The sequence below is a fragment of the Microtus oregoni genome, unplaced genomic scaffold (assembly GCF_018167655.1).
Source record: "Microtus oregoni isolate MIOR12 unplaced genomic scaffold, Mior012 000056F_ref0000123, whole genome shotgun sequence".
Lineage (NCBI taxonomy): Eukaryota > Metazoa > Chordata > Mammalia > Rodentia > Cricetidae > Microtus > Microtus oregoni.
Window position 1 is genome coordinate 940,415 of NW_024543832.1, and position 15,196 is coordinate 955,610.

At 39.0% G+C, this 15,196-nt stretch overlaps 1 gene segment (V, D, J or C); it reads right to left on the reverse strand.

The window, feature by feature from the left end:
* Positions 1 to 13,311: 13,311 nt before the first annotated feature.
* Positions 13,312 to 13,848, reverse strand: LOC121438471. The segment is given in 2 exon segments: positions 13,312 to 13,703; positions 13,803 to 13,848. Coding segments are annotated over 2 exon segments (438 nt in total).
* Positions 13,849 to 15,196: the final 1,348 nt, after the last annotated feature.

The following is a 15,196-nucleotide window of genomic DNA, read 5'->3' on the forward strand; positions in this document are numbered from 1 at the left end:
AGCTGTGTGTAAGACAACAAGTTTTCCCATTCATGGGATGTGGAGACAGCATAATCACTGGGACTCACTAAAATTAGCCTAACCATTTGTGATCTCCAAGCCATGGTGCAGGAAATCCTTCTGTCTATGTGTTTCTTTTATTGGTTAATAAATAAGGTGCTTTTGGCCAATGGCTTAACAGAATATAACCAGGCTGTGAAATATATATATATATATATATATATAGAGAGAGAGAGAGAGAGAGAGTAGGTAGAGTGAGTCAAACTCCATGTATCTGTCAGAAGAGAAAGACATTAGCTACCTGCCAGAACCTTGCCATGAGCATCTTTGTAAAATATAAAATAAAAAGAAATGGGTTAAATAAAGATATAAGAGGTAGCAACGAATAAGCTTGATAGTGATTATTTTGGCAGTCTAGGAGGCCGGGAAATGAACAAACAGCCTCCAGCAAGCAACAGGGCTATTTGATACAACTTGTCTTTAAAATAAGGTGCTGATTGACAGATGAATGAATCACATATCAAAATGTACAAAAATATACACATATATGAGGGTACGGTTAAAGGAAGAGAGAGAGAGGAGGGAAGGAAGAAAAACGGTATAACAAACACATACATATATACATACCATTTCATAAAATAAAAATGAATAAAATAAATACAAAAACACTTACCAAAGTTTAAAACAGAAATTTAAATAAACATTTGGACACTTTAAGGATTACTACACACCACACCTGTAGAGAGAATTGCTAATTGTGATATGGAGAATCAGCACATCAAAGATGTGTCTGGCCTTTACTGCCTCTCCCAATAGGCTCTACTGTGACCCAGAGCTCAATGTGAACTTATTGCCCCCTGCTGGTCCTTAGAAACCTGCAGGGAGGTTTGCATCTGAGCTCACAGTAGTATTCACAGTAATACATGGCTGTGTCCTAAGACCTCAGACTGCCTATTTCCAGGTACACAGTGTTCTTATCCTTGTCTCTGGAGATGGTGAATCGGATCTTCATGGCATCAGAATAGTAGATAGAACTACTATCACCACTAATGCATGAAAACTGCTCCATCCCATTCCCTGGAGCTGGGCAAACCCAGTTCATGTTATAGTTACTGAAGATGCATCCACAGAGTCTCAGGAGCTTCTCAGGCTTTACTAAGAATCCCCAAGACTCCACCAACTGCACCTCTCACTAGACACCTGAAGCGCAGAGAAATCTGATAAAAAAAAACTGACCAAAATCCTTTTTTTTTCATTTTCATGCACACACGTGACACACCGTGTCATCTCTATAAATTACCTTTTAAAATAATGACAAGAAAAAGTGAACTAAGCCTCAAATCATTGGTGAGTGGCCTTTTTTTTTTTGTGCTAATCACTGAATGGGAGGAGACCTGGGAATTCAGGGCTGGGTTCCTTTGCCAGAGCTACAGGATAGTGCTTGTGTTCATGGGCACAGAGAAGACTTATTTGCATGCCTTCCAGCTATAGGAAGACATTTCTCAAAGCAGACAATAGTAATCAAAGACAATGATGACATTTACAGAAATTGACACAGTTTTGTAGTTCAGTATTCATCCGGCTGGTTAAGGATTCATCACCTATTGTTTTCTTTTATGCAAATTCACAGAACCTGCTTTCATTCCATGATATATTTCTTCTTTATATAAATGTAAAATTAAAGAGTTCCACACATATCTCTGTTTCTATACACAAGCTCATCGTTTCCCGTTGTCTGGACTGGACATTTCTACTCCATTTTGTGTCTCTTAGATAGGGTCAGACCTGCAATGTGATCTTTGCAGAACTCCTTGTCTGTTATGGGAATACTTGGGAATTTTCTCAATTTTAATTATTTCTGAGACAATGCTATTTCCAGTCAACAGGATACTTAGAAATGAGGCAAGTCTTGTTAGTGTTTCGTTACCACTTTGCAGTTACATGGTTCTATTTTATCTAACTCACATTTTGCATCCTAATGTTCTCACTTTGATTCATTTAAATTCTCTACCATCTTCTTCATGTTTACACCAGGCAACCCATGACTACTTTTAGGTTGTTTTAGCCTGGTTTTTATTTCATCAAATTAATATAATTAGCATATACTGTGATTTTGATTAGGATGATCTTGCTTTTTTTTATTTGTTAACATTTTCTTAAATTCTCTTATTTTCTCCCTACTCATTCCCTTTCTCTCAGCACACCTCACTTTTGCTTTCACATCACCAGCATAACTCTGCCTTTGGTACTCTTTGTTTCTCCCATAAAATGTTTTACCTCCTAGGGCTTTCATTCTAGTTCCAACATCGATAAAACAGAAGCAAGAACATCAAACACATAATCTAGATTCTAAAAATGATCAAAACAGGCAGTCTTCCTCCCCCAACAATCTTTTTTCTACTGTTTAACACACAAATTTTTAGTGTCATTCATGATCCTCCTAGGCTGAATGAACACAGAGGAAGAAGAGGCAGACAGAATATAAAGGTGGAGCATGGGGAGCAGTGCTGTGCAATCCTGTGTACTGGATGTGACATGGTGATCACATTCATGAACGCATAATGGCTGCTGTTTTGTGTGTAAGCCCTACATAAGACCAACTCTGCCAAAACCCTAGTGGAGATTATTTTTACCTCTTATTGAGGAGCTGTTGGATGTAGACCATTTCTGGAGAGGAAGAATGCTTCTCATCTAAGACTGGAGTCATTGGTAGTTTCCTATGTTACAGTGCTTGTCTCCATACACATACACATATGGCCAACATTAAGTGACCTTCTACATGTCATGAAGTGTTGAGTGGTAAGAAACTTACATGGGGGAGGATATGGAAGGGAGTTGAATGGAAATAGCATAGAGATGTGATCATATTTAACTGTATACAAACAGAGTATACAATTCTTTTTTTAAAAAAAAAGAAAAATAGTACCTACTGAATAACTAAATCGTTTAAAGAAGCTTTTGCTAAATGTGATATGCAAGAAGTAGTCAAGACAACCCTCAGTAAAAAGAATGATGATGAAGGTGTAATACTCATTATTTCATGTGCTACATTGCATTTACCATGATAATAAATTCAGCTTGGCACCAGTACAAAATCAAACAGAGATAGATAGAGAGAGAGAGAGAGAGAGGAACAGAGACAGAGAGAGCGCTTCTGGGAGAAGTAGAGACCTAATGAGGTGGATGGTGTTTAGGGGGTGCCAAGAGTGAAATGAGTATTAGCTAGGTCACAAAATGGTTTATTTTAGCCTTCAAGGGGCATCAGGACATGCTGAAAGCAGGATATAGGGATATTTGAAATGCAGAAATCCAATAGAATTTGTGCAAGGTAATGGCTAAGTTTGGAGAAGAACACAGGGGCCAGGAGGAAATGAAAATTTACTACTTGTTTTTTCTTGCCATATCGGGCAACCAAAAGTTAAATGGTTGTTGAAAATATAACTGTAGATAATATTAATTGAGAAGGCCTGATACTGAATCTTGCATTGCAATATTGACAAGGGCTTTATGAAATTCCTCAGTGGAGTAAACTGTGCACAGAGTAAAATGTGCATGATCATTCATTGTATTATTGTGCTGGCTTAGTGAAACAAGTGCAGGGCCCTTGATAGTTTCTGCTTATTATATGGGGGCTCCTCGATATAGAGGTACCAGGAAGAAAAATACAAGATATTTGTTGAACAGTAAATGGGAATTTGGTGTTCCCTATCTGTAAGGGTGCTTAAGAGGAGAGGTATGTTTACTGGGCCTTACAGGCCTATAACACAATTGTAGGATTTCCAGAGGGGGAGGATGACAATAACCATAAATTTTTATGTTTCATTAATTTGTTAAAAACATATCTAATTAATATTTCTTGAATATCTGCTGAGTTTCAATGTAGTGAGAAGCAAAGATTATTCATACCATAGATTTCCCACCATAGAAGACACAAGTATTTGACCAGGAAGGCTGAAGAGAAACAAGCTATGAGCATAGAAAATTATAAAAATTATAATATTCATTTTAAAATTTCAGTCAGCATCTTTCTAAAGAGTATAGAGCCAGAAGAAATCATCCAGAAACTTAAAATTTTAGTATATGAACCTCAAAGTGACTAGTAAAATTGTATGATGCATTATTAATGGGAACTTCGGGGGACAAAGGAATATTTTACTATCTTACAGAACAATGGTTTCACCAGTGTTTACTCACAAGATGACTACTGTGATATACAAGATTTACATTAGTTATCATTGATTATAATATACTGAAAACACCTCAATAGGTTTCTTTTTAAAATTCTGACTAATGTAACTTCTATACACACTTTTATTAAAAGACAAGTTCCATGATAATGACACATAGAATTAGGACCATGGGAATGTGAGAGGGAGAAGCACCATTCATTGAGGGTGTATTTATAGGACTTCACACCTCAGGCTTTTTGACACAGGATCCAGCTGGAGAGACAGTGTCACTGTGGTATCAGGAAATGAACACCGGAATAAAAAAATCTATTTTAAATGAAAATGCCAGCCCATTTGCACACTACTCCTTTATATATTGCTGACCACATAGCCTTTGTTTCTAATTCTCTGAAGGTCTTTAATTACCAATGTCAAGCAGAACTATGCTCCTACTGAATGGTGTAGTGGCATTTAATTTGTACTTTAATAAGTAAATCTTGGCTGAGGAAAAGAAGAGTAATGCATGTGTTAGCCTTACAGAACAGGCAGTAATGAAACACACCTGTAATCCCAATAGCCAAAGTAGATTGCCATAGAAAAAGGACAGTAATGGTGCACACACTTAATTCCAGAATTCTCAAGAGAGAATTATAAGACAGGAAGAGACGGTTTTCTGTCTCAATCTCATTCTGAGTTTGCTGGAGGCAGGTTCACAATTTCTGATTGAAATAGAGGAAAGAGCCAGTGGCTGGCTGTTTTGCTTTTCTGACCTTCATGTTTAACCACAATTTCTATCTCTGAGTTTATATATCATGCTTCATTTGGTGCCCAACATTAGGGATACAAATTCACGAAGAACTATTTGCCTGAGGCTTTTTGGGCACCAGCTCCAGACAGAGATGGGAGTAGAATTCCGGCTATAGGAGTTAGAGCACAAATCTAGCCACCTGGATTTAGGAGAAGCACTAGTGCTCCCAGCTCCCATCCTCCTAACTTAACTTCTTCTCCTGCTGCCCCTGTCCTTGCTGCCACTTCATGGGGCATCCACGCAGCTTCTTGAGGTGTTACACACCATCCTGAAGCTTTTCCACAGCTTCACGTACATGCATCCCTTTTGGCCACCACAGGATGCCCTGACTCCTGCGACATGTTCGCAACTTCTCTATAGCTGCCATGGCCAGTGTCTGTTTAATAAAATTCTGTTCAGTTTGGTTTTGTGTTCTGCTTAGAAAATCTTCAGTTTTTTCTGGCTCAGTGTTATTACAACATAAATATTAAACCCAGGATTTTAAGAGAGATATATCATATGCTAAACACACTTTTTTTTGCTATTTGTAAACCTCTCCTAAGATAATATCCCAATCCAGAATTATTTTATTTTGAGACAGAGTTTCTACATGTAACACTCCTTATTGTTCTAGAACTAGCTCTTTAAGATCAGGCTGGCCTCAAACTCAGAGAGATTTGCTTACATGTGGCTTCCAAGTGCTGGGATTAAAGACATATGCCCCACTCATTGCTTGGCTCAAATCCAGTAAATTAGTCTTCTTTTCATTTCTGTTATTGATAGAATTCTAGGAGAAGAATGTGACCTACCTGGGACTTATAATTCTTATCCATAGCTCCTATCTGTTTAGTAATTCTTATGATATCTTTACAGAAATGGTTTGATTACAGAGTCAAAAATGAGAAATTTTAGAAATCATGCAATCTCTACAGACTGGTAAACCTAAGGTATTGGAAAAGATTCATGCCATTTAGAATGATAATCTTAATTTGACAGACAAAAATCCAATCCATGTCAATGGGCAATGAAACCTTACAAAATGATACTGAGAGATCATATAAAAGATTCATATTGTTGAAATTGATAATCAAAATCTATTAAAAAGTCATATCAAGTTAGCAGATAGAACAGCAGTCCTGAAAGAATATCTATCTGCCATCCAAATAATCTCTAAGGGTGAGAAAATGTCATTAATGAAAAAAATTAAAAACTTAGAATCATATGTACATGATGAGAACCAGAGATTAATTGATTTGAGGAAATATTTAGAAATAGCCACAGGTCAAGAAATTCAGACTTTACAAAAGATAATGATAAAAAGATTTCAATCAACTGAAGAACTTGTCAGACCTGATAAACAAGAAGAGGAGGAACAGACAAAAGACAATAGCAAAGATGTAGCATCACCAGTACCTCTCAGAGTAAGAGATGACATACAGGTGTTTTTTGCCAATTTTCCCGTTATTATTTCTGAAAAACCAGCAAATATTACATACCCAAAAGGACATGTAGGATGCAAGTGGAAGTCTATACGTATCAAAGATCAGAAAGATACTGGGCAAGCAGTAGTATCTTGTGGCATGCATTCATCATATGTGAAAGAGAGGGTAAAGACACGGGTTTCAAGAAATAAGGTTACTCCACGTAGTTGGCTTCAATTAGTCTCAGCTGTACTAGACCATGGTCCCCAGTATCAGTAGAAGAGTTATTGGAGAGAGGAAACTAAGGCCCTTGGACATCAAGGCAGAGTCAGAGGTTTTTCAGGCCTCCTAAGATCAAATTCTTTGTGAGGGCCCTTATGGTGATCTAGGTAGTCAAAGTACATCTAGTGAACACATATTGTCCCTCTGTCATTCAACAGCCTTGACTGGTTAAACAAAATTTAAGAACTAGGAAAAAAGAGTTCAATCATATACTAAGGTTATATAAGACCCAAGAGAACATTTTAGTTGCTTTTGTAATGATTAACTAAAATTGTACAATTAAGTGTAGCAGATCCAGAACCTTATGAGTCCACATTGAATCTCTGGCTTTGGAAAATGCAAATTTAGAATGCAAAACATACTTGGGTCCCTAATGGTCAGATTAACACCAACGGTCAAATGGATCCTACAAATAGACAAACTTAAATCCTTTGACTATAACAGTGAGGCTTAGTTAAAAGAAGTGATTTCCAAAGGTATGAAGATACATCAAAATATCAAATGCTTTAATTGTGGTAGAATAGGCTATCTGGGAATGGGACTGTAGACTGGGATTTCCTAGAAATAATGTTTCTTCTGGGACTTACCACTATTGAAGGCTCCAGATTTCTAGGTAATGCAGAAGGTGTGTCAAAGATCAGCACTGGACCAATAAGTGTAGAACAAAAAGAGACAAAACGTCAAACCATTATCATTGGTAAGCTCCTTGAAAGACCTCTCACAGGTTCCAGGATGAACATGGTCTAGTCATTCCGAGTCACTGTGGAGCCTACTGAATGAGAAATGATCATCACCAACTGCACGTCAGGCAAAGGAATGATCTCAACACCATGGGATCTCCACATGTTATCTATATGTATGGGTACTCTACATTTTATGTCTCTCAGTTTGTTGTGCACAATCTGTTTATTGTGAGTGGTAGCGATGGAGCTAGACCTTAACATAGGTGAGGCAGCCATCCTTGTAAATACTGATGGGGAACCAAGACTATACATGCTGTGTTCTCATTATTCTTGATGTTCAGGAAGTTAGAAGAATATTTTTTAGACATGTTTAGCATATCTCATTTTGTGTTTGTCTGTTATTCTCATTGTGGTTACAAAAATGGGAGAAGGATTACAAAAATAGTGAAACATTTTTGATACTACATTTGGGCACTTGGTATAGGTTGATTTATTCAGGTATTTTTACTTTGGTTACTGCAGAGATAGTTTGTATCTATATTCTGTACTCTCTTGATTCCCAAGCTTCTGCTTTCTGTGAATCTGTCTAGAATAAAATCATTAAGGCAAAGTCATTTGTAAAAGGAATGAGTTGATGGTAAAGTCACACTTTATTTATAATTATCTTCTATTTGAGAGTCAGATTCTTATTCTTAAATGGTTCTTAGTCATTTTTATCTTATGCAGTAAACAAATGGCACTCATTTAATGGGCCATGTTATCATGACAATACCAACCTTTTTTTTGTGGTTAGAATTTCATCAACATTATACAAGATAGAGTCACCAGGGAATAAAGAACCTCAGCTGCAATGCCTCTATAATTTTGATCTTCAAGCAAAACTATGGGAGCCATTTTTTTTGTTTAATGACTGGTATGGAGTGCCAATATTGATGTTGAAGAAGCCATCCATGAGAAAGTGTTCCTGGTTTGTATAAGAAATCAGGCTGAACAAACATGGAGACCAAGCTGGTAAATCAGAATTTCTGAATCAGTTCCCACCTTCAGGTTCCTATCTAGATTTAATGTCCTGATTTTTCTCATAATGGATTGTGAGAGTTAACATTACAGAAAACCTTTCATTCCCATGTTGGTTTTGTTCATAGTGTCGATCACATTAAAAGATCATAAGGTAGGACAATTGAAAATTCATCTCATGGAATTAGGGAAGTAGGAGACATGACAGGCTGTCCAGCTTCATCCTCAGCCACTCACAGAGTCCCCCTTCCAGACACAGCCACACATTCCAACATACACAGAGAATGAGAGTTCCACTTCCAGATACAGTCCCATACCCATACTTTACACCCACAGTCAGAAACACACTCCCATATACAGGTAGAGGGAATGACTTTCTTCTTTTTGGACAGGGTCATCTGGGTGACCTGGACTTTCTTTATAAACCAAGCTTTAAGAGACACTTTTGTTTTTGTCTGCCTACTGAATGGATTAATACTATGTTTCCCCATGCCCAACCATCAAATGCAGCGTTGTCAATAATTAATGAATTTATTTTCTTGAAATATTTCAATACAATATATTCTGGTAATTATTTCTTTTCTCTCTTCTTTTTCAGATCCTGCCCATCTCCCCAGTTCCAGAATTCCATAAAAATTCAGAGTTTTAAGGGTCAATTATGAGAACATATAAGGGTTTTGACATGAGGCATTCTTTTCCAGATAGACAGTTAATGCTTTAAAAATCCATAATTGGCAATACATTTCCTCTCTTAAATGTTATTAATATTAAAAATATTAAACAGTATTAATTCAGAATAATTTAAAAATATACCATACACATGTTTGATTTCACAGAATACCATTCATTTATCTATATATGGTGATAGAATTGAGGGCTCAAGAGTTGTCTCAGGGCTGTGGAGGAAGGGGTACCCTCATCCATTGCTGGTGGGAATGCAATCTTGTGCAACCACTTTGGAAATCAGTGTTTTGGTTTTTCAGGAAATTCGGGATCAACCTACCCCTGGACCCAGCAATACCACTCCTGGAAATATACCCAAGAGATGCCCTATCATATGACAAGAGCATTCGTTCAACTATGTTCATAGCAGTATTATTTGTAATAGCCAGAACCTGGAAACAACCTAGATGCCCTTCAATGGAAGAATGGATGAAGAAAGTGTGGAATATATACACATTAGAGTACTACGCTGCGGTAAAAAACAATGACTTCCCGAATTTTGCATGCAAATGGATGGAATTAGAAAACACTATACTGAGTGAGGTAACCCAGACCCAAAAAGATGAACACGGGATGTACTCACTCATAAATGGTTTCTAGCCATAAACAAGGGTCACGGAGTCTACAATTGGTGATCCCAAAGAAGCTAAGTAAGAAGGTGAACCAAAGGAAAAACATATAGTTGTCCTCTTGGCTATGGGAAGTAGACAAAATTGCCGGGGAGAAAATTGGGATCTTGGGGGTGGGGTGGGATGGGGGTAAGGGGAGATGGGGAGAGAAAAGGGAGAAGGGGAGAATGGGGGGAACTTGGGGAATAAGGAGGATTGGGATAAAGGAAGGTTGGATAGGGGAGCACGGAAGCACATTCTTAGTTAAGGGAGCCACTTTAGGGTTGGCAAGAGACTTGAACCTAGAGTGGCTCCCAGTAGCCCAAGGAGATGTCCCCAGTTAGTTCCTTGGGCAGCTGAGGATAGGGAACCTGAAATGACCCTATCCTTGAGCAATACTGACGAATATCTTGCATATCATCATCGAACCTTCATCTGGTGATGGATGGAGATAGAGACAGAGACCCACACTGGAGCACTGGACTGAGCTCCCAAGGTCCCAATGAGGAGCAGAAGGAGGGAGAACATGAGCAAAGAAGTCGGGACCACGGCGGGAGCACTCACCCACTGAGACAGTGGAGCTGATCTATTGGGAGCTCACCAAGGCCAGCTGGACTGTGTCTGAAAAAGCATGGGATAAAACTGGACTCTCTGAGCATGGCGAACAATGAGGGCTGATGAGAACCCAAGGACAATGGCAGGGGGTCTTGAACCTACGTATGTGCTGGCTTTGTGGGAGCCTAGCCAGTTTGGATGTTCACCATCCTAGAAATGGACGGAGGGGGGGGGGAGAATCTAAGACTTACCACAGGGCAGGGAACCCTGACTGCTCTTTGGACTGGAGAGGGAGGGGGAGAGGAGTGGAGGGAGGGGGAGAAAGGTGGGAGGAGGGGGAGAAGGGTGGGAGGAGGGGGAGGGAAATGGGAGGCTGGGAGGAGAAGGAAACTTTTTTTTCTCCTTTTCTCAATAAAAAAAAAGTTAAAAAAAAGAGTTGTCTCAGTGGTACAGTGCCTGCCTCCAAGTACTAGTATCTTTTCTTGATTCACAACTCTTTGCTTAGAAGCTGGGGGTTATGATTTATCCCATATTCCCATCACTGAGGGCATTGTGACTGGAGGTATTGTAAGTCTTGTCATCCAAAGATTCTATCTGCATATTTGTGCTCCAGATTCACTGTGATATCTTTCCTCAAAAATAAGATAGAAATCAACTGGTGAACATAAGCAAATTCAACTCTAGTCCCCAAACACATGTGAGAACCATGTACTATACAGACATAGTCTAGCCAATTAGCATTTATAGCCATCCAAACATTGTCCTTACTCTGCATGGGATTCACAATTTTTAGTTATTTAGAACTGTGTCATGAATGTTGCACACTTTGGATGAACTGCTTGATATGGAACCCAAGAGATGAACTCCAGTAGCCTTGTTCCTTCTCCACAACTTTCCAATTGTATTTACTACTCTGGAGACTTCCATTCCATTTCCAGCCATGAGAGTGGCTCATTTAAGACTATGAAAGCAAGAAATGATATTTTTCTAAGAGCTTAATTCCTATTTTTAAGTGAGTTTTGTTCTTAAACTTCAGACATTTTACATGGTGACAAAGCTCTCTACCACAGAGCTACAAGCCTAGCTCAATCTTTTAAAACATCACATTTTTCTACAAAAATTATTGTTTGATGATTGCATTTATGCACTACTAAAATAAATAGCAGGAACCTCAAATTCTTCTTTCTTGACACCCAGCAGTTATAACTGATTCTGTAAAGGGTCAATTTATGGCCATGCAGTGGTGGCACATGCATTTAATCCAGGCACTTGGAAGGCAGAGGCAGGCAGATCTCTGTGAGTTTTAAGCCAGAGTGGTGTACAAGAGCTAGTTCCAGGAGAAGCTCCAAAGCTACAGAGAAATCCTATTTCGAATATACAAAAACAAAAACAAAAACCAAAAAGCATAAATTTACTAAGTATAGATTTCGAGAATATTGGGGTATTGAGGATAAATCAAAACAAACAAAGAAAATAGGAGGAAGAGAACAAGGAGCAGTAAGGAGACTGTACCCTCAGCTGTTGATTCCTATTCTCATTTTAGACTCCATTACCTTTTTAAGACTACTATGTAGTTGAACCACAGCATGTGCCGGAATCTCACTACTCATTTTCCCACACCACACACCTTAATGAAAAGAATAATAATAGCAGACTGCACATATGAGTAACAGTGTGTCACACATCTAAAAGACATACAGAGATCCTCTTGTTCTGTGTTCTCTACCTTTGATGCTTTGGGAATCACTGGGATCTTAAGGAAGAATGGGAACTGGAATGTATTCAGAGGTTTGCTCAGGGTAATAAAGGCCCTAAACCTGAAGGCAAACCTTGAATCCCAGTGTTGCTGAGAGCAGGTGTCTGTGGTGATGATGTTATGGTAACTTCTGTAATGTCAACTATTTATAGATGATTAAAAAGTATGCATCACTGAAGCGAGAATGAAGACACTCAGACATATACACACAGACAAATATACAACAGAGACAATACTTCCCAAAAAACAAACTTACAAGGGCAGATGGATACATGCATATTAACTTCATATGATATTTGAAAATATTCTTTTCCCACCTTTGTCATTCATTCTACTTAAAAGCAAATAACGATGCTCATTAAAAATGTATTGCAATTACATTGATTCATCTTACTATCTTCTCTCCTCTTTCTCTCACTCCTTTGAACCTTCTGTCCTCTCCAACTGTCAGGTCCCTTCTTTTCTCTTCTCCGTTCTTTCCTGCCTTTCTATACAAACTCTGCTTCTTTTTCTGCTTATCAAGGAGTGAGACTGCAGAGTCACATAATCTTGCATAATTCTCTGAGGACTCCCCCTGCGTTTTTTTTTTATTGAGAAAAGAAGAAAAAAAACATAAACAAAAATCAAGTTTCCACCTCCTCCCAGCCTCCCATTTCCCTCCCCCTCCTCCCACCCTTCTCCCCCTCCCCCCACTCTTCTACCCCTCCCTCTCCAGTCCACAGATCTATTTGGACCACATTGCCATTACCACAGCACAGGCATCCCTTCTCCTCCATTCCAATAATATGGTCTCATTCTTTCTTTGTTAAATGGCACTCATATCATTAGTTACAGGCAACTAATTCTTTTGAGTTTAAGATCCATTACTGAGGTTATTAAAAATGTCAGCTTTATGTATCCTCTTCTGTCCACTTTCACTAGTCAAGGTGAATCATCCCAAAGAGAGGATGGAGGGCAGAACACTGTGTGCTCATGAGGACATCACCTCTCGTCTCTGGGTTCCCAAAGCTATCTGTTAACCTTATCACTCAGAAGAAAGATTGAGAGAAAAAGAGGGAGAGTGACCAAGACTGTGACACTGACACAGTTAGGGAGAAGGAGAGATATACAGGGAAACAAGGAGACACTATAATAAATAAACACACACAGCACAGCTGGAACCAGAAATTTAAATAATAATTTGGACATTCAAGGATTACTATACACTATACCTGCAGAGAAAATGGTTAAGTGTGATATGGAGAGGCAGTGCAGACAGAGAAGTCCAGTCTTCCATGCTTTTCTGAGCAGAATTTTCTGTGACAAGATATCTAAGTGCTCTCAGCGTCCCCTGCTGCTTCTGTGTTCCCACAGGGAGGTTTTTGTCTGAGCTCACAGTAGCTTTCACTCACTATGTCTCTTGCACAGTAATACACGGCTGTGTCCTCTGACCTCAGACTGCTGATTTCCAGGTACAGAGTATTCTTGGCATTGTCTCTGGAGATTGTGAACCGGCCCTTCACAGCGTCGGTATACCAGGTGCTACCACCATTTGCATTAATACGTGCGACCCACTCCAGCCCCTTTCCTGGAGCCTGGCGTATCCAGTGCATCCAGTAGTTACTGAAGGTGAATCCAGAGGCTGCACAGGAGAGTTTCAGGGAATTTCCAGGCTGCACTAAGCCTCCCCCAGACTCCAGCAACTGCACCTCACACTGGACACCTTTAAACACAAAGAATTCTGGTTAGAAAACTGACACAGAAGACATTTTTCTCTTTCTCATGTCCACATAACATACAGCGTCTCATCTTTATGAATTACCTTTTAAAATAGGGACAAAGGAAACTAGTATAAGCCATAAGTCCATGGTGATTGTCCTGTGTTCAGTGTTGAACCCTGACTGGGAGGACTTGGGAATCCAGGGCTTGTCACCTCTGCCAGAGCTGCAGGGTCAGGGCAGGGCTGGATTTTATGGGCAAAAGGAAGCCTTATTTGCATATCTTCCTGCCATAACAGGCTCTGTAGTTGGACCTGGGCAGAAGGCAGTACTCAAAGCAGATATAAAACACCATACACATTGATGACAGTTATATAAATTGAAGCACTAATATAGCTCTGTGTACACATTTTCCTTGTTAGGGATTCACCACACTTTATATTTAGTTCTCTTTTCACCATATGCATGGAAAATTTTCTTGTTGCTGTCTGTCTTCCTCACAGTGGTTGCTGTGGGGACATATTTATATTTGCAGCACTTAATTGTTTGCATCCTGAAGTTCTCCCTATGATCACTTTTTACTCCCCACTCTGCCTTTCTCTTCCCCTTCTCGATACCACGGAACACATGGCGGTCTTCATGCTGACTTAGGTCAGTTTTTATTTCTGTATATTTATATAGTCAGCACAACGGGGACATTTAATGCAATTTTGTAAGAAAACACAAAACTTTTCTATCAATTTTGTATTTTCAGAAGGCATTGTTTTTACTTTCCCTAATTGTCATGCTTTCTACCCATCAGTCCCTTTCTCTCATTACACCCAACTTTTCCTATCAAAACTCCTGTACTACCCTGTACTATTTCACTCTTACCCTTCACTTAAGATGTTTTTTCCTCTCTTGACTTCCATTCTAGTTCTAAACCTACAAAACAGAAGCCAGAGCACCTAGCACACAGAGTCTCAAACACAAATTCTGCATTCTCTATAAGGCAGAAACTGTCCTTCCCAATCTTCAATATATATAAGATTGTGATATAAGTGTGATATAAGATTTCCAGTATCATTCATGTTCCTCCAAGGATCAGACAATACTGATGAAGAGGAGGTGGGAAGAATGTAAGCAGTGGGGCACAGGGAGGGGTGCTGTGAAATGCTGTCTTCTTGACATGTCATGGATATTGCAATCATGGAATCATAATGGCTGTTGTTTTCTATATGAACCCAACTAGATTCAAACCAGCCAAAACCAGGGTATAGATAGGGCTGATAATTCCTTGGCCCTATTTCTTATTGAGAGGCGTTGGAAATTTATTTTTCTTGACAAGGGATATAGTCACCCTTTTTAAAGGGTATGGTCCCTGGTATATTTCCTATGTTGCAGTGCTAGGGTTCAAGCACATGCTGACATGGACAACAATAACTGGGCCTAAATAAGAATAAGGTTGGTAGGGCCCCATGTTTCTAAAATGAGGGAGGAGCTGAATGGAATATTATCA